Raw genomic sequence first — 20,889 nt, 5'->3', positions numbered from 1 at the left:
GGGGCTTTGAGGAGGAAAGAAAAATAAAAGAGGAAGATTGGCAACAGATGTTAGTTCAGGGCAAATCTTTCCCGGGGGGAAATAAATGTCAGAGGGAGGTGCAAAACAGTAAGTGAATCCTTTAAAATGAATCAACAATATTTTATTGTTAAATAAAACAATACTTTATTCTTTTTGAAGAGATAGGCAACCTTTCAACCACTTAGGCTTTCTCAACTGATAGACTAGGTGTTCTTCTTCTTTTGTCATATAAATAAAATGCTGTCAACATCTGGAAACAACAGTATAAAAGGAATTTTCATGGCACAATGAGTGAGTCATTGTTTGGAAAGACACAAACATCTGTAGAGAAGTCTTAGACAATGTGAGTGGAATAGAGACTAGAATGGCTGAAGCCAGAAAAGCCAACATGTATCTGCCAGTGTAGAGCAGGAAAAAGAAAAAGCTTAAATACTCAGAAGTGTCATTAAAATTTTGGGTAGTTTAGCAAATTCTTAATGTCAAAACATAAAAGAGAACTGTCAGATGACTCTAAAAGGTTGGAACTATCCCAAAAAAGGATTGTTTCTGTGCATGAATAGCAAAGATAAGCATGCTCAGTGCTCCTGACTCCAGAAACAGCAGAAGGGCGCAAAACATTACAGAAAATCCCCTTCAGAAAGTTAATAACAGCGCACTGGTCAACCCGCGAGACAAGCAGCAAGATGAACAGATGGACTGGCCAAGCAGATATTGTTGAGTGTGTAAGGGAAAATTAATAACGATGTGCCTGAGTTTCTCTGTTGGAATTAATGGTCATGGTGAACACTAATCTTCCATTCTCTAGACCTTGAGTTCTCACACGACAGATGCAAAGCTAAGCCCAAATCTTCCAACGAGGGGCCCCAACCCAGTAGGTTGACTTTCCCCAGGTAATAGGAACGCAATACCTGGCCAGGTGCATCTTCCTCAATTCTGGTGCTGTGTGTTCATTTGGTAAAATTTAATTTATAATTTTATTCTTTATCAATTTATGGTTAAATAAATAAAACAAATAAATAAAGGCCAAGATTCCTGGGTTCTGGTCTCTATTTTTCCTTTTACCCATTGTTTGGCTAACTGCAGGGAAATGAGAACAATGACATTCAGACTGTTTGAGGGCAGGAAGCTGAGCTAGTTGGTCTCTAGAAGTGTCTTCTACATTTTAAAATTTATAACCCATGAAGAGAAGACAAAGTTAAAGTTTAGTCACTGGAAACCTTGGATAATGAGTAATGTAATCATTATCCTGGTTAATATAATTTTACGACTTGAAAATTATTTGGAAATTATTATATAATATGTATTATGTTAGTTCATATTGCCATGGAGAATGTGTATATGGCAAGTTGTATTTTCCAAAGATGGCTGCAACAATAATCTCTCATCCAGCACGCTCTTCTACAATGTGACCATGCCATCCCTCCATCAAGACATGGTGTCTAGTTACTCTGGCCTTGGACCAAACGAAGAAGTGATGTTGTGTGAGTTCAGAGACTAGGTCATAAAAGGCCATGCTACTCCCATCTGATTCTTTTTGATCTCTCACTCTCAGGACACTCCAGCTGCTAAGGTGTAAGAAGCCCATGCCCTTAAAAGGGCTAGGTACACGTGCTGCAGTAGACAGGGGCCCAGCCTTTGAGTCACCCAGCCCAGGTGCCAATCATGTGAGTAAAGGAGCCTCCAGATGATTCTAGCCCCCAGGCATTTGAACTACCCCCAGCTATCCTAGTCTTCCTAGCCGAGGTGCCAAACATCGTGGAGCAGAGACACGCCATCCCCACTGTGCCCTGTGTAAATTTCTGACCTAGAGAATCCACAACTATAATAAAGTGATGGTTGTTTTACTAAACCAAATTTAGGTTGGTTTGTTAGAGAGCGGTAGTAACAGGAACAGCACTCAATAAATGCTTGTTTTCTTCCTTTCTCAAGTCCCAGACCTGCAATCCAGCTTGGTTTGCTACTAGTCTAACCACTATTGATGTTACTGATTTTTCATCTCCTCTTCTCCTGTGCTACACTTCTTCTGTTTGTTGCTCCAGATCCACTCTGTACCTGCTCTGAACCCTGGGAAGCTGATCCCATGGATTGCTGTGGCTTCCAGTTGGGTTTGGGAAATAGAGACACTGTCTCTTTGGATAACTGCTCCTTCCTCTTACTTCTTCAGGCCTAGGGATGGTAGGCTCATTTGCCCCACCCTCCACTGTTAATGGGCAGGGCTAATGAATTACCTTTCTTAGTTTCCCTAAACCCTACCCATACCTTTGAAAGTAGCCAAAGTATTCAATTTGAGTGTGCCACATGTTTCTTGGAGGGGACTTGGGCTGACAACATCTCTTTTGCAGAAAAAAAACTCAAACTACTAATCTTAAGTGACATACTCATTAATTAATTCTGCAAACCAATTGCTGGAGTAACAGAATCTTTCTTTGACATAAGATATCATAATACCTCTTATGGAGGGGGTTAGAATCAGGTCATCCTTTTAAGAGCAGTGATCATGATGGAACAATGCAAATGCAGAAAGTGTAAGAGATTAGGCTGAATCTATATAACCTAAACTTTTCCCTGGAAATTAAAGAAAGAAAAATGATATGGGCTTTTAATTTGGTTTGCCTTTTGTCCCCTTCTCTTGCACGCTGAACAAAGACCAAAAAGAAATCTTAGTTAATTAAGGAGGTCAGTCAATCAATATGTTGTCACAGCACTAAGTTAGCTGGTTATCTGGAAGTATTTACTTGAAAGGAACATTAAGCAGAAATTAATCGCATTCCAAAACATATGAGAATCAAATTCAAAATGTTATTTCCAGAGGATTCGGACTCCCTTTTTCCATGTAACAATGAGAATGTCACCATGTAGCTATAAATACTTGGTAAATCTTACTGGATACTAGCAGTGAAAGATCAATTAAGAGCCTTTACTTTTAACAACTATCTTCATATACCCCTAAATATGATCATCTTGAGTGGAAATTATGCCTTGATATAAAAAACAAGTAAAGTCCCTTATGTCCAAAAACAAAACAAAACAACGATATAGCTCATCATATTCTCAAGTCAACATTGAGATTGTAAAATAGAGGCAGCCTGTTATATGGTTAATTTAGTTCATATAGGATTTTCCTGATTCAAATATTCAACTCAGGAAGGGTACAGAGAAAACAACTGAAGACTCAGCTTATTGTAATGACTTATGGCAAAAAATGCAATACTTCCTATTACATCTAAACTTAGGACCAAAGATACTCAAGGCACTGAATATTTAATCACATCATCTGAAAGAGATTCAAAGTACTGCATACTCAGTATTTACAATACTGACAAAGAACAAGATTTTTTTCTTATAACCTTTTAAAGGAGTACAAGTTAAACAGTACCATTAAATTTTACATTAGCACATAAATTATAATTCTCCTAAAATTGGATATAACACTGATTTTTATAATGTAACATGATAAGAATTCTGTGAATCAGTTTTGGGCACTGTCACTAAAATCCCCCTAAATACAGAGAAATGACATTAACTTCACAGGAAGAAGGAAAGAGCAGGGATTGCATAACCATCTATCTTGTTGACAAGTCCATCCTCACTCTACCAACTTTCAGTTTCAGTTCCCACTAAATATTTACCTTGTTCTTTCTGGATCCTTGGCCCCTTCATCTCTGACTTCCTTGATCAGTAAGTTCAGATCTATCCTTTATAATGAAGGCCCAGTCAAGGAGAACTTGAGTCCCAACACCACAAGGGCTCAAACACATTGAAGTGTTTGTGTGTGTGTGTGTTCAACAACAACCACAACATCAACATTAATGACACCATCGGAATCAGAAATGGTTTTGATTCTTACTTTTAACACTTACTTGCTGAACGATCTTGGGCAATCTTCCTAACCTTCTTCAACCTCATTTTCCTTGTCTTCATCTTTATGAGACTATAATATATGGTTGTTGTGAGGATAAAAATGATGTACATACCCTGATATGTATGTGATATATCCTAAGTCCTGGTACAGTGCTTAATGCATACTGGATCCTTAAGAAAAGTTTTTTAACCTGAATTGAAAGCTTCTCTGTAACCAACTCAACCAACCATGGGGCATTAACTCCCTCCAAAACTCTGTTTTCTGAATGTTGTGAGATCAGGGTTGGCTTCATACTCTGAGACCAGGGAATAGAGCAAACCCAACTCATCCAGTCCTCATACTCCCTAATTGCAAACAACTAAGCCCTCATTTTTACAATTCACTTTTTTTCTAGCTCAAAAGGACACTGACACTGACTTCAATACAAATATTAATTGGATATCAGTTAATGAGGCTTGATTTTGTTATTATACATTGCTGAAATCCACACATCTCAGAACATCAGTAAGACTCAAAGCCAGCATTTTTCCCAATGAACTGATTACATAAATTGACTATCATAGTCAGAGGTAACTTTTAAGAAATTATGTAAGAAATGCTCAGAAAGAAACATTGCTAGTGCTTGAAGAATGTTCAATGGAATTAGGTAGGATAAGGTTCTGTTCTATGAAGGATTCATTTTCAAAATTTACAATCAAGAAGTACTCCTTCCTGCTTATAACTCCTCTTCTGCAGCCACTGCATACAAATAGGGCAAAGCACACACAACGAAAATTAGGGGCCTGCAGAATCTCAGAAAACTCATGGGTTAACAAGAAAAGCAGGCAATCAGCATTTCGGAGGGCACACTGAGCAAAGAGAGACTTCATTGAAACCAATTGAGAAATCCCAAGCAAGTGGCATTAACACGTAGAGAACAAAACTAAGAGCTTGGAAATAAGGGAGGGACCAATCTCTGCTGGCTATATATGGTAAAAATGGGATGGGACTAAGAAGACCATCAGAATAAGAGACCATTAGATTAGCCACCTTGGAAAGACTTCCGTTAACGGCTCCACATGTAAGGAACTTGGAAGTTGCCACTCTGTCCTTATAAGAAGTAAGAAGTTGAACAGACTGAAAAATCAACAATTCTTCTTGGATATAGGAGACAAGAGGGTACAGGGCCAACTGCTGCCCCCAAGACTGGAGAGACAGACAGGTGAACAGAGGGAGTCACAACTGCCTGGAGCAGAAGCCCATGAGTGGACCACCACAGGAACCAGAATTTCACCAAAGTAATGTCAGATACCAAACCACAGATCCAGGAAACCCAGAAAACACCAAACAGGACAAACGCCAAAAAACTACACCTATGCATATCATTTCCAAGTTATAGAAAATCAGAGATAAAGAAAAAATTGTGAAAGAAGCCAGAAGAAATAAACCTTACCTACAGAGGCACAAAGAAAGAATTACATCTGACTTCTCAGAAATCATCCAAGCAAGAAGAGAGTGGAGTGAAATAGTTAAAGGAAACCTAGAATCCTGCACTCTCCGAAATTATCTTTCAAAAGTCAAGGAGAAATAAAAACTTTCTCAGATAAACAAAAATTGAAGGAATTTGTTGCTAGTAGACCTGCTGTGCAAGAAATGTTGAAAGAAGTTCTTCAGAGAGAAGGAAAATAATGTGGGTCAGAAACTTGGATCTATATAAAGGAAAAGCATCAAAGAAGTAATAAGTGAAGGTTAAATAAAGACTTTTATTTTTCTTATTCTGAATTGATCTAAAAGATAACAGTTTGTTCAAAATAATAATACCAACAATGTATTCAATTATGTATGCTTATGTATATTTCATACATAAATACATATGCTTATGTATGCTTATATATAAGTGAAATGAATGACAGCAATGACACAAGGGATGGGAGGAAGGAACTAGGATTATTTTGCTGTTATAAGATACTCATGTTACCTGTGATATGATATAGTGTTAATGGAAAGTGGTCTTGGATTAGCTGTAAATGCATATTGCAAACTCGAGGGCGATCACTAAAAAAAAGTGGATTAGCTACTCTGGCTAAAGGTTCTCATTAGTTCATTAGTGAAGGACAACTGGAAGGTTATCAGATCTCCACTGCATATTACTTGTAGTTTATTTTATATATTTATGCATATGTTACTATATAATCCTCATTCCATAACATATGCTTAAATCCGTCTCAATAAATCCTCCTATTATCTTTATGAAGTCCCACACTTAAAAAAAAACTTCCAAATATTGTTAGAGATCAATATCCGGACTTGGTTGATCCTACCTGACAATTATAGTGGACAAAGTCAGATGGGTTAGTACCAAGATGAGCACAATTTTAAAAAGTCAAAGTATCTGACTCTGATTTTCCAAAGAAGTGAGTTCTGTCTTCTAAACATCAGTATATGGTCACACATTAGGATTAGAGAGCAATATGTGTCCCTATTTATGATTCTCGTGCTTTGTCAAGGCTATGTGGACATATCTCAAACTACATGGTTACTTTGAGCTTTTAGTAGGAATACTGTCAGATAAACCCTGTAAGAACTAGTTTCGGTAAACATAAATATCTGTTCCACGCATATTTATTTCCAAGGAACATGATCTAGTTTCTAAGGCAGCGTAGAACAGTTTGAGCAATCTCTAGGAGCTTTGTGCGGTCTTCGGAGTTTTCAGTATCTGCCTTTTCCTACTAGAACAATGACTAAACTCCAGAGAGAATTCAGCCAAGTGAGTGAAGGGAAACTTGAAGTCCGGGATAGGATAGGGGCAAGTGTTCTCTGTTTTGTGCAAGCCATTGATGTATTTATAGATCCAAAAACACAGAATAAAGGACAACACAGAGCACACAATTGGCAAAGGTCACGTTCAGAAGTGATGACCCATTGTCTAACAATAGTGCCATTACTATGAGTTTTACAGGACACAAGGAAATTTTGGTTAGACTGTATTACAAGTGACAGAGTTCTGCAGTACTAGGGACGCAATGGGGCAAAAATGTGTCTTTTACATTTTTATAATAGCGATCTTGAGTTTTTGCCAAAATATTTTTTGTTTAATAAGGAGTCCTGAAGCTTCCTCTTGAGACCAGCATCTGTGTCAAGCCATTTCTGCAGCTGTTTCTTCATAGATGATCCATTGGTTGAACTTTCACGGTTGAACTCAGATAAATTTTTTTCAACAAGCCTTTTCTAATGAATGGTAGCACTTGTTATTGCATCCCCTTCCAACTTTCCTCAGGGATGACTAGTCCTAAATTCCCCCAGAGTCACCCCAAAGTCACTCTCCACGCATGAGGCAGGAGTGAAAGCAAATGTGGCTGACAGGACAGAAGAATGGAGACTAGCGTGGAGAGAGGACCATCACTGGTATACTCTGCGAGTCTACTTTACCTTTGAAAAGTGGGCTGTGGAAAATAAGCTGGCTTTGATAACAGCTAAATTTATAACATTGTCTTGCCTGTTTTTCACATGGATTTCTGATCTAGAATAAAGGTAATAAAATTTTTAAATAGTCAAACTGAGGAAATAACATTTTAGCGAATTCATGCTTAAATAGCCCTTTGCTCCAAATGCACAAGAATTATTATATTATATTATATGTAAAATACAGATATATAAAAAATATAGCTCATGTCAAGGTTTAATAACCAGAATGACATTTGCCTAGGTAGGCAGAGGTAATGCTGAAGGATCAAGCTGTTTCAAAACCAAATGCCTGACTCACATTTGGTAAGGACATTTCATTTCCTAGATACATTTCCTATGTATCTTTATGATCACTGCACAAATCAGCCATATGTCTTGATTTCTATGCTCTGAAATACTGCATGTACAATGTAAAGGGTTTATCCCATGTTGAAACAGCAGGGGGGTCGTGGGTGGATGTTCTCCTGTTTCTTTGGGGAGTCCCTGCCCCAGCAGGACTGGCTGAGTTTTACTCCTTGGTTATCCCGGGACAAATGATTTAAGCTTAAAGCTTAAACTTGCACTTCACTGAAAGAAGTGAACAAAGAGGATGAGAAATTGAAAAAGTATTTGTACCTACAGAACCAATAACTTCATTTTCCTCACAACTGCTCCTCAGGGAAATACTTCCAGCAACTTATTTTTTGCTTAAATTGCTTTTGCTTCTCGATGAGCTCAGCCCTCCTGGGCAGAGGGGTCAGGACACTTGGAAATGCTAGAGGCAGCAGTGGGAACAGCAGGACCGACTCTTACCAACACCACTTACGGCTGCTGCCACAGATTGCACCTCTGATCTAGGTCCATTTCCAGAGGTTTAGGATTTTCAAAAGATCACACATTTTGAAGTGAACATACGATGCCTGTGATTTCTAAAAGTTAACCCTTGGTTTTCTGTACTGAAGGAGGCAAAGAAAGAAGTTGGTAATACAAAAATTGTTCATAAGGTGGATGGTACATGACTCAATGTCTGTCACTGGACCTCTTTCTACGACTGCCTCCTGGTGCAGGGGGTGGGGGGGGCAAGGACCAAGTGAACAGGTGGTGCAGAGACAAAGCACGTGAGAGGGAAGCCTGTGGAGGAGTAGATCATTTTCTTTTGGCCCATTCACTCCTTCACTTTTTTTTTTTAATTGTTTTATTGAGGTCATATTGGTTTATAACATTGTTTAAATTTCAGGTGCACATTATTATATATCAGTTTCTGTATAGATTGCTTCGTGTTCACCACCAATAGTCTAGTTTTTATCCGTCACCACACACACGCTCCTTTAGCCCTCTCGCCCTCCTCCCACCCTCTTTCCCTCTGGTAACCACCAATCTGTTCTTCTTATCCATGTGTTTGTTTATCTTCCACATTCGTCCACTCCTTCACTTTGATTCGCTTTGCCACATCACTGATTCTGACACTTCACCCTGTAGCTGCCCTAGTTTTATAGGTAGTAGTTACAGGCTAGAGGCAGAAAGTTCCAGAACAGACTTAGACATGATCCAAAAGGAGAAAGAGATGCAGAGACTTTGTCATATGGCACTATGATTAAATCCCCCCCAACGCGTGAAGAGCCCCAAGTACCTGACAGGCCCTGACCCCTTCCCTCATAGGCCTTGGCAAAGCTCATCTAGCTCTGCCCCGGAGACAGTCTGTGCTCTACAAACGTCCATGTGCTCCTGTACTCCCTTTCTGCAGTTAGACTGTGCCCACAGGACTAAAGCCAACCAATGAAATGTGAGCAGAATCATTTGTGTCATTTCCAAGCCAAGGCTGTTCATAAGAGCCAGTCTGCCTCTTCCATTTCTCTCTTCCCCCGTGGGGCAAGTGGGAAGCCATGCCTTTCAGATGTCTTAGCCACAAGACGAAGCAGGGCCACCCAGCCTGCATCAGATTTGGAACGGGTTAAAAATAGGCCTTCATTGTGCTGAATTCCTGAGATTTCAATTTTGTTGTTACTGTAGCAGAACCTATACCATCCTAATACTTGACAGCCTAATACTTGAAGGACTCTTTCCAATGCTTGATTTTGTGAGAGAAAACTACTCTCCTAGTAGATACGAAAAATTGGTAAACTGGAGACAGAAAAAGAACCTTGGGCTAGGAATTAGGAGAGTTGGTTATGGTTTGGATTTGGCCATGATTTATAGTATGTCTTCGGGCAGGCTGCTTGACTGTTGTGGTCCTCAGGTCCTCAACAAGAGCAGTGATTTTTTTTTTTTTTTGGTGAGGAAGATTGGCCCTGGGCTAACATCCGTGTCCATCTTCCTCTACTTTATATGTGGGATGCCTGCCACAGCATGGCTTGACAAGTGGTGCATAGGTTCACGCCTGGGATCTGAACCCACGAACCCCGGGCTGCCGAAGTGGAGCTCCTGAACTTAACTACTATGCCACTGGGCCAGCCCCAGAGCAGTTGATTTTTAAGTCTTTCTGTTTTGCCTTTTAAAAAGACATGTCACCCTTTCTTCAAACAAAACCTTTCATGACGGCCAGTATATAAAGCTGATAAAAGAACTGTCTCTCCCTTTACACCACGACCTGCACATTCACTCCCCTCAGAGGCACATGTGGCATCTCTGTGGGACTCTGCAGACCCATGGGCACAGAAGGCAAACCACTGGCTTAGACTGCCTCTGTGGCCCATTCTGACGCTGACATGGGTTCATAGTGAAAGCAGCTGTTTCTCACCTGTCCCACATGTCACACTGCACTCTGTCCAGTGGCTGTACTGCCAGAAGTACACCAGCTTCTCCACATCATTGTCAAGACCATCTTTCCGGATTGTGTACTCATACTTGATGCCAGGGTTAGTCACCTGGAATAGAAGCTAAAAGGCAAGGAAGGGGTCATGTCAAACTCTGTCATGACTTTATACTGCAAACCACGGTCATGTGAAAATACTACACAATGTCCATCATCATAAAATAGTTATGGAGGCATGCACTGGAACAAATGCCGTTAAATGAACACGTCTCTACCTCTACCTCTGCTTCCACCTGTACATATACATATATCTATATCTACATCTAATCTTCTCCATTCTGTTAGTTCTTGACTGAATTCCCATGGGAATTCATGGGCAGTCTAATCACACGGGAATTACTCTGAAGGAATGGCTTTTCGAGGAGTATCCTTTCCAACAACAGGCTGATACGTCACCTTGTGCCCTTGTGTACTTACTAACTTTGCGACTATGGGTAAGTTACTTAATCTCCTTGTGCTTTAGTTTCCCCATCTACAAAGTAAGGATAATAGTATGATCAATAGGGTTGTTGTGAGTGTTAAATAAGTAAATAAATGTAACATGATATGATTAGAACAGTGCTTGCCACGTAGTTAGCACTCAATGAACATTAACTTTTATTGTTGTTGTTGCTTTATCATGCCCTTCTCTAGCTCTCAGGCTGATTAGTTCCTTTAAGGCATATAGTTCTGGGATAAAAATGGTCATAGGTTTTGGCCGAGGCACTACTCTTGGGACTTTTCCCTCACTTCCCTCTCCTGCAGGCAACCTACTTGCCACACGTTTAAAATGAATTCATCTTAAACTTAGAGGTGGTGGATTGGTTGCTCTACGGGGATTGAGGGTTCCCACATATAATAATCCTTTCTCATGTGGGCAGGAAAGCTGTAAGGTCTCCTGACATCTATGGATCATAGCTGTCAAGCCTTGACCTCCAGCTTCTGTGAGTGCTCTGATCTGGCTCTGAAATGATCTCCCTCTAACTTTTGAGTATGGGTAATCTGACTCTCTCCTAGGCCATCTGTCATCCCCAACCTGCTTTGCCACTACTGGTATAATTATTCCATTCCTTTTCTGTAGTTCTTTGCCAACATGAAACACAAATCACTCATGCTTTTGAGGAGCACATCCTACATCCTAACCCCTCTCTCCTCCAAGAGTTTCACAAAGTCTTTTGCCAAAGGACAACCACATGATAACATGTCAAAGACCCATGTCAGTTCATCATCACTGCTGGAAAGCTACCTGGAAATTCATACCACCCTGACATAGACTAATAGCATGCTTTTATATCTGAGGAACAATCACCCTCAAATAAACAGTCTGTGTCAACCATACTGGAAACTGAACTCAAACCTCCCAATGGATGATTTTAGGGCCCCTGACATTTCATTACGGGGGTTTCAGCAATATCTAGGCAATAAAGGATTAATGGCACAAACTAATATCTTGCTTCCCTCCCTGTTCCTTGCTAAAAGAAGGTTTAAGGATTCTTAATAATTGTCCCCGGCAAATACCTTGGAAAAGAAAATTAGAAAGATCCTAACTAATGTACATGTCAGCAGTTCCTTCCCTTCTGCATTACCTGGATCCACACTGACTCATTGGTGGGACCTGTGGCCATGAGTTTCTCCAGGTCTCCTTTCCTGTCATACTGAAAGACGGTCCCTGCTAGCTTGTAGTTCCCATTCCACTGGATAATAAATCCTCCATTCAGGTAATATTTTTCAGGGTCTTCACTCCTGATGGCCAGGAAGTTTCCAGCTCCCTCAACCTCCATTATCCGTATGTCTCTTGCTCCTTTTGGAATCAGTCCGATGTCAACATACCCTAAGGAGAGACGATACAATAATGAAAGAGGCATGCTAGCTTAGGTGAACACAGTCTGTCTCTGACCCATTATTCATCCTCTTTCCAGCATCCTCATCATTCAGTGCCCTTGCCTTCCTCCTGGGTGGTCACTGGGATTGGTAGATGCACTAATTAGGGGGAATTTTAAAGAGCTTGGACAGGAGCAGAATTCTTAGGAGTTTTGTGACTCAGTAGGTAAACAGTTTTGTGAGGAGAGGTGACATAAATGCAGATTGGACTCAGAAGCTTTTTCGGTTGATCCAGTATTTAGTTTTCTGTAATTTTATGTTGATAGTTTAAAATTTTATAGCCCCTAGCTAGCTTCTCAATAGCATTTCTCCTCCCTGGCTTGTTGCTGCTGTCAGATTAATCTTCCTAAACATTGTATAGGATACATCCTTTTGCTCATCCTCATTGCCTGCAAGTTAAAGACAGATTTAGAAGTAATTTAATCATAGCTTAAATTCATTAAGAGAATCCTGGAGGGAATCTTGGATTGATTGCCACCTGGCGCTCTTGAATACAGCTTGTGACGAGAAACTCAGCTCCAAGCACAGCTTTGTATATTGCGGTACAATTTTATTCATCAGAAAGGGTTTTTTTCCTTATGTTTTACTGAAATATGAACTTATATTTTACTCTCATGTGTGCTAATTCAATCTTTTGAAAAAGCACAGAGGACATCCACTTACAGACAATGATCAGTTCTAGCTACTAATTCTAGGACATCCACCTAAAGACTATCAGTTCGATTCTTATCCTTGTTTACTGGTTGTTATGGTAGGAAACATACTGGGGAGAAAGGAATTATCACATAATGGTCTCCTCTCTTTGCCAGACTCTGTGCTAAGCACTTTACGCATTCATCCTATTTATGCTTCTTAAGAACCATCACGTCATAAACGGGATAGAATGAAAAGAACATGGACGTTGAGGATAGCATTGTGAAAGGAGTCCCGGGGCATGGGAGTCAGAACACTTGAGTTCTAGTTTCTGCATTGTTGCAAATGAGCTCTTAAGATGTTCATCAATGAAGGGGTTTGAACGAGATGATGTCTGACGTCCCTCCCAGGTCTGAGATTTGATTATTTTGCCCTTTTCTAAGCTTAACATTCTTTGTTCCTTTAACCTTTCCATACAAAACTCAGTTTTAAGATTCTGATCATCCTGGTCATTTTCCACTGGATATACACTAGCTTTTTTGGCCTGACAAGCAAACTCTCACCTCTGTCACCTGAAAGTGCCCTGACTGCTCCTTCTCCCTCAGACACTAAAGTAGCATGGGGTCCTGGAAGCTAAAACCCAGGCCAGTGGAAATTATTTGCTCTGAAGCTGGGTACAGGCCAGAACCTCAACCCCATTTTTCAAACTGACAGCTCCCATCCAGAGGAACCAAAATGTGGATCTTGTAGTACTTGATTAAATTCCATTTGGCCCTCACACACTTGCCTGAGACAGATGATTACAACTACTAATTTATAACTAGCTCGGGAAAAACACTTATCATATGTAACTGAGGCTGATGTAATTCTTAAAAATGCCTTTGGAATGCTGCTACTTGCGGCAATTTTCTGACTTAGGATGTCACATGCCTTCTCATAGCAGAACTCTTGCAGGAAAATCAACTGGCATTATATATTGTGGTAGCTACCTTATCCCTTGTTTAAAAACAAACGAAGAAAAATACGACATGCCAGAATTTATGGGATACAGCAAAAGCAGTTCTAAGAGGGAAGTTTATAGCGATACAGGCCTATCTCAACAAACAAGAAAAATCTCAAATAAACAATCTAACAATGCACCTAAAGGAACTGGAAAAAGAAGAACAAACCAAGCCAAAAATCAGTAGAAGAAGGGAAATAATAAAATTCAGAGCAGAAATAAATGAAATAGAGACCAAAAAAACAATAGAAAAAATTAATAAAACCAAGAGCTGGTTCTTTGAAAAGGTCAACAAAATTGACAAATTTTTAGCTAGACTCACCAAGAAAAAAAGAGAGAAGGCACAAATAAGTAAAATCAGAAATGAAAGAGGAGAGGTTACAACAGACACCTCGGAAATACAAAAGATTATAAGAGAATACTATGAAAAGCTATATGCCAACCAATTCGACAATCTGGAAGAAATGGATAAATTCTTAGAATCACACAACCTTCCAAAACTGGATCAAGAAGAAGTAGAGAATTTGAATAGACCAATCACCAGTAAGGAGATCAAAACAGTAATCACAAACCTCCCCAAAAATAAAAGTCCAGGACCAGATCACTTCCCTGTTGAATTCTACCAAACATTCAAAGAAGACTTAATACCTATCCTTCTCAAACTCTTCCAAAAAATTGAGGAGGGGGGGAAGCTCCCTAACTCATTCTACGAAGCTGACATTACCCTGATATCAAAACCAGACAAGGACAACACAAAAAAAAGAAAATTACAGGCCAATATCACTGATGAACATCAATGCAAAAATCCTCAACAAAATACTAGCAAATCGCATACAACAATATGTTAAAAAGATTATACACCATGATCAAGTGGGATTTATTCCAGGGATGCAGAGATGGTTTAACATTCGCAAATCAATCAACGTAATACACCACATTAATAAAATGAAGAATAAAAATCACATGATCATCTCAATAGATGCAGAGAAAGCATTTGACAAGATACAGCATCCATTTATGATAAAAACTCTGAATAAAATGGGGATAGAAGGAAAGTACCTCAACATAATAAAGACCATATATGAGAAACCCACAGCTAATATCATCCTCAATGGTGAAAAACTGAAAGCCATCCCTCTAAGAACAGGAACCAGACAAGGATGCCCACTGTCACCACTCCTATTTAACATAGTACTGGAAGTCCTAGCCAGAGCAATCAGGCAAGAGAAAGAAATAAAAGGGATCCAAACTGGAAAGGAAGAAGTGAAACTGTCACTATTTGCAGATGACATGATTTTATATATAGAAAACCCTAAAGAATCCACCAGAAAACTTTTAGAAGTAATAAACGAATATGGTAAAGTTGCAGGATACAAAATCAACATACAAAAATCAGTTGCATTTCTGTACACTAACAACGAAGTAGCAGAAAGAGAAATTAAGAATACCATCCCATTTACAATTGCAACAAAAAGAATAAAATACCTAGGAATAAACTTAACCAAAGAGGTGAAAGATCTGTACACCAAAAACTATAAAACATTTCTGAAAGAAATTGAAGAAGACGCAAAGAAATGGAAAGATATTCCGTGCTCTTGGATTGGAAGAATTAACATAGTTAAGATGTCCATACTTCCTAAAGCCATCTATAGATTCAATGCAATCCCTATCAAAGTTCCAACAACACTTTTCACAGAAATAGAACAAAGAATCCTAAAATTTATATGGAACAACAAAAGACCCCGAATAGCTAAAGGAATCCTGAGAAAAAAGAACAAAGCTGGAGGTATCACACTCCCTAATTTCAAAATATACTACAAAGCTATAGTAACCAAAACAGCATGGTACTGGCACAAAAACAGACACACAGATCAATGGAATAGAATTGAAAGCCCAGAAATAAACCCACACATCTATGGACAGCTAATTTTTGACAAAGGAGCCAAGAACATACAATGGGGAAAAGAAAGTCTCTTCAACAAAAGGTGTTGGGAAAACTGGATAGCCATATGCAAAAAAATGAAAGTAGACCCTTCCCTTACACCATACACAAAAATTAACTCCAAATGGATTAAAGACTTGAATGTAAGACCTGAAACTGTGAAACTTCTAGAAGAAAACATAGGCAGTATGCTCTTCGACATCGGTCTTAGCAACATCTTTTCAAACACCACGTCTGACCGGGCAAGAGAAACAATAGAAAAAATAAACAAATGGGACTACATCAAACTAAAAAGCTTCTGCACAGCAAAGGAAACCATCAACAAAATGAAAAGACAACCTAACAATTGGGAGAAGATATTTGCAAACCATACTTCTGATAAGGGCTTAATCTCCAAAATATATAAAGAACTCATGCATCTCAACAACAAAAAAAACTACCAACCCAATTAAAAAATGGGCAAAAGACCTGAACAGACATTTCTCCAAAGAAGATATACAGATGGCCAACAGACACATGAAAAGATGTTCAAAATCACTAACTATCAGGGAAATGCAAATCAAAACTACAATGAGGTATCACCTCACGCCCATCAGAATGGCTATAATTAACAAGACGGGAAACATGTGTTGGAGAGGATGTGGAGAGAAGGGAACACTCATACACTGCTGGTGGGAGTGCAAACTGGTGCAGCCACTATGGAAAACAGTATGGAGATTCCTCAAAAAATCAAAGATAGAACTACCATATGATCCAGCTATTCCACTGCTGGGTATTTATCCAAAGAACTTGAAAACACCAATTTGTAAAGGTACATGCACTCCTGTGTTCATTGCAGCGTTATTCACAATAGCCAAGACTTGAAAGCAACCTAAGTGCCCATCAAGGGACGAATGGATAAAGAAGCTGTGGTATATCTACACAATGGAATACTACTCAGCCATAAGAAACGATGAAATCCAGCCATTTGTGACAACGTGGATGGACATTGAGGGTATAATGCAAAGTGAAATAAGTCAGAGGGAGAAGGTCAAATACCGTATGATTTCCTTCATTAAGTAGTAGATAATAACAACAATAAACAAATACCTAGGGACAGAGATTGGATTGGTGGTTCCCAGAGGGGAAGGGGAGAGGGAGGAGGGTGAAAGGGATAATTCGGTACGTGTGTGTGGTGATGGGTTGTAATTAGTATTTTGGTGGTGAACATGATGTAATCTATGCAGAAATAGAAGTACAATGAGGTACACCTGAAATTTTTACAATGTCATAAACCAATGTTACTGCAATAAACAAAAAATTAAAATATATATATATATATGCACCTCTATGTTCATTGCAGCATTATTCACAATAGCCAAGACTTGGAAACAACCTACATGCCCATCAACAGATGAAAGGATAAAGAAGACATGGTATATATACACAATGGAATACTACTCAGCCATAAAAAAGATGAAATCTTGCCATTTTCAACAACATGGAAGGACCTTGAGGGTATTATGCTAAGTGAAATGTCAGACAGAGAAAGATAATTACTATACGATTTCACTCATATGTGGAAGATAAACAAACAAACACTAGGTACAGAGAAGAGCTTGGTCATTACCAGAAGGGAAGAGGGGAGGAGAGGGGGAAAGGGGGAAAGGGGCACATTTGTACAGTGTCAAATGGCAACTAGACTTTTGGTGGTAAACCCCATGTAATCCATACAGATATTGAAATATAATGACGTACATTTGAAATTTATATAATTTATAAACTGATGTTACCTCAATAAAAAAAGGAAAAAAAAAAACAAAAACAAACGAAGAACAGAACAAAACAAAACAATGAGAACCAGATGGAAAAAAACCCAAGAGTTTGCTTTTTTACTTTCCACTTAAGAGAGAAAATCCAAAGTTAGAAATATTTATCATGGGCAGATTCTGCAAATTGAAAGAGGAGCTACATCAAACTTAAAAGCTTTCAGTGAATATAAGAGCTGCTTTTGAACAGTGTATAGACAGAAGATGTAAATTGAGGCAGATTTAGCCATAAACAAAAGTAATACATATTTGCAAAAGAATACCTAGGGAGAAGTCCAAGTCAAAGGATAAATTTATGGTGATTCGGAGTTAAAAAGAACCATGACAACATATCCACCAGACTCCTTTGCACATGGCAAAAAGCCTACAGTAGAGAGGAGTGTAAAATGAAAAGTAAAAGTTTCCATTTCCCTCCACCCCAGTCTTATGTCCCAAAGATAATTACAGTTAATAGTTTCTTGGATTCTCTTCCAAAATCTTTCCTTGCATGTAGCAGCACACATGCATATAATTTTTTAAACAAGTGGGATCATACTCTATGAAGTATTCTAATTATTGCTTTTTAAATTTAATATAGCTTACATATCTTTCCATATTTTCTGAGCATTTCAACAACTGCAAAAATGACATAAACCTATTTATTTACCCAATCCACTGTTAATGGATGCTTAGGTGGAAGGGAATTGCTACCAACCTCTTTATCTCTGAAATGAGGACACTGAGTTCCCAAGAGAGGAAGAAATCTATGCTATATCACACAGCTAGATGGAAAATCTACATACCTACAGCCAGGGGCTGTCAACCAACTCCTAAGATAGTGTTTTTAATGAAAAAAGGAGGTTGGTAGAACACAGATGAAAAAAATCCCCTTGAATGTTTCATCCTCATAGGTCTTCTTTACAGAAATCATATTAAAAAGTTGTAGAGGTGGAGAGTTATTGAGACATTTATTCTACGTTAAAGGGAAGGCTTTCAGGGTTGGTAAGAATATCTCCAAACTATTAAGAATGATGAATATCTTCATTCAGCAAATCACTTTTCTTCCATCTTCTCCAGTAAATGTGAGCCACTTGCACTAGTATCGGCAGAAACGGGAAAACATAATCTTGACCTCAGAGAAGAATCAGAAAGTGAACAAAACCTAATATTACAATTTTGGGTTTACAATATTACAATTACAATATTGTAACGATATTCATATTACAAAAGACTTACAACATTACAGCTAAACCATAGGCAGACATCAAGGGGAAAAAAATATCTGACGGATATTCCATCAGCATAACTGTAGAACAGTTAAGGATTTGATCCCCTTTATTTTCAAAGGAATATGGAATCAATCTGAAGAAAATGAGTTCTTATTGAATACCTACTACATATATAGACTATGTTTGCTGATTTGGAGTTGGGCAGGGTGAAGACAAAGTCTAAAAGACAGATCAACCCTCATTTATAATTACATTAGAGACAAAGAATCAAACAAGGCGAAATAAGGTAGCAATGCAAGATTGCATGTAAATAAGTACAGAAAACAACTATATATTGGGTGTCTTCAAGGAGAGCAAGTTAAGTTCCCTCTTTTGATTTTGGCCTTTGCATTAACTGACCTACTTCATTTCACAAATTTTTGCATCACTTCTTGGCCGCATTCACACGGTGGGGTGGTGGAAGCCTGGGTCTTTACAGTGTATCTAGTTTTATTAGATACAAAGCAGAGGTGGGACCTGGTGCATGCCTGGTGGGTATGTGGAACACAGACCACCTAACTAGGTGCTGCAGAGTCTAGAGTGAGCACTCACTGGATATTCCCATTGTGCTGGGGGGGGAGGGTGCCAGAGGACTTTGAGGAACCTATCAGGGCATGAACAGTCTAAGGCTGACACCACTCCCTGGGTGCCAAGGGCCATCAGAAGCCCTCTCAGTAGCACATGGGAGAAAGAGAACTGAAAACACAAAGACATAAAGGATGCCAAATGCTCAGTGATGGGCATGTGGCCTGAGGTACTGAGATTTCTGAGGCAGGCGTGGGGGTGGGAGGGAGGCTCAAGACGCTTCTGGTCCTTTTTCTTTAACCCCAAGAAACTAAAGCAGAGACAAGAACCCAGAACTAAAGACTGATTTCCTAAGAGCTTAATAGATTAAGTGGTACAGATTTGAGAATGAAAACTCTGCTTTTCAAAGGAGTTACCATAATATTAGGAACAAAGCATATCTGATGCTAAAGATATTGACTGCCACAGAAAAATAAAACTGAGGGTAAATGTAGGAACAGGATTTTAAGTGTGACTTTTTATGATTCAAGTAAATAAGGTCACATTTAAATAACAGGAAATATTTACATAACACTTTTGTAAAGACTGAATAAACATTAGCTATCATAGGATGCATGACCATAAGCTTCACACATACTAGGTTATCATTCACATCCCTAATGAGTAATGCAAAGGACGTGTTTTAGGCATAATAACGCTATCAACCAAGGACATGAAATATAATCCTCCAAAGAAAATTCTAAAGGGCAGGACAAGCATTCCATTTATAGTTTAACCTTATAAATTTAATAGTCAAAGATCAAAAAATAGGGATGGAAATTAAACAAAGTTAGCTTATCCACTGTTATCTGTACCAGGGAACAACAGGTTATTTAATCAACATACCTGATGCTCTCAGGATCATACTTAGTAACTTCCTCCTGGATGGTAAGCATATTTAGAACAGAGGTACTGCTTTGCCAGAACCCGGGAAAACAGTGTCCCACTATATCTGAAAGGGCCTATCACTTTCTGTACTGGGCATGACCCCTCAGGCCCTACGTCAGTAGTGCACACTGGAGTCCCTACTCCCAGCACCTGCGCTCTTTGGAATCCAGAGAATTAACAACCTGACCTCCTCTCCCCAAAACAGCCTCAAGCAATGACTGGTGGGAGTTGGTATACACTATCTCAACTCCTTCACCCCTCAGGTGGGAAAACCCCAATGTACAAGTTCTACCCATATAATGGTAACTGACTTAATGACACACCCTTTCTGGACTGCCTTCCTTTCCCCATTTCATTTCCTCAATGCCCTATTGGTGTTTCCCAGAATCCCCTAACCCCCAAATCAACTTTGTACCTGACTTCTTGTCTCAGTGTATTTCCTGGGGGAGCCTAAACTAAGACACTCTGAGTTGTCTTCATCATCTCCTAAACTAAGACACTCTGAGTCGTCTTTGTCATCTCCAGGTTTAACTTAGCCTCCTCTCAAGACCCCTCCATCTACAAATCATTGCCGGTGCCAAGGGACCATGAGAACTGTTTTAACTGAAGACAAATCTCCAGGGGTCACAGTTTATTTGAGTAAGGGTGGAGGATTATCAGTAGCCCAAAGCTGCACGAAGAAGAAACCTCGTAAAAGGTAATCATGGGAAAGGAATAGTAGAGTGTGGTTAAGAAGTGGGATGTTAGGTGGCTGAAGCCACCTGGAGAGCCATAAGGGATCACTGGGTGGGACCCCCATAGAGGGAGAAATTGAGAAAAGAAGTGAGCT

The 20,889-nt window shown here is 39.2% G+C and overlaps 1 protein-coding gene across 2 annotated transcripts in view; it reads right to left on the bottom strand.

Moving 5' to 3' along the window:
* Window positions 1-20,889, bottom strand: part of ADAMTS12 (ADAM metallopeptidase with thrombospondin type 1 motif 12) — a 315,991-nt gene that overhangs the window by 63,608 nt on the left and 231,494 nt on the right. For both annotated transcript variants that reach the window (XM_058564273.1, XM_058564274.1), the window contains exons 15-16: window positions 11,684-11,928; window positions 10,044-10,182 (exon numbers count right to left, since the gene is read on the bottom strand). In XM_058564273.1, the coding sequence (XP_058420256.1) occupies window positions 10,044-10,182; window positions 11,684-11,928 (384 nt within the window). The remainder of the gene's footprint in view (window positions 1-10,043; window positions 10,183-11,683; window positions 11,929-20,889) is intronic.

This window comes from Diceros bicornis, chromosome 20 (genome assembly GCF_020826845.1).
Source record: "Diceros bicornis minor isolate mBicDic1 chromosome 20, mDicBic1.mat.cur, whole genome shotgun sequence".
Classification (NCBI taxonomy): domain Eukaryota; kingdom Metazoa; phylum Chordata; class Mammalia; order Perissodactyla; family Rhinocerotidae; genus Diceros; species Diceros bicornis.
The sequence above is the reverse complement of the archived record's forward strand: the minus strand, read 5'-3'. Positions and strand labels throughout refer to the sequence as shown.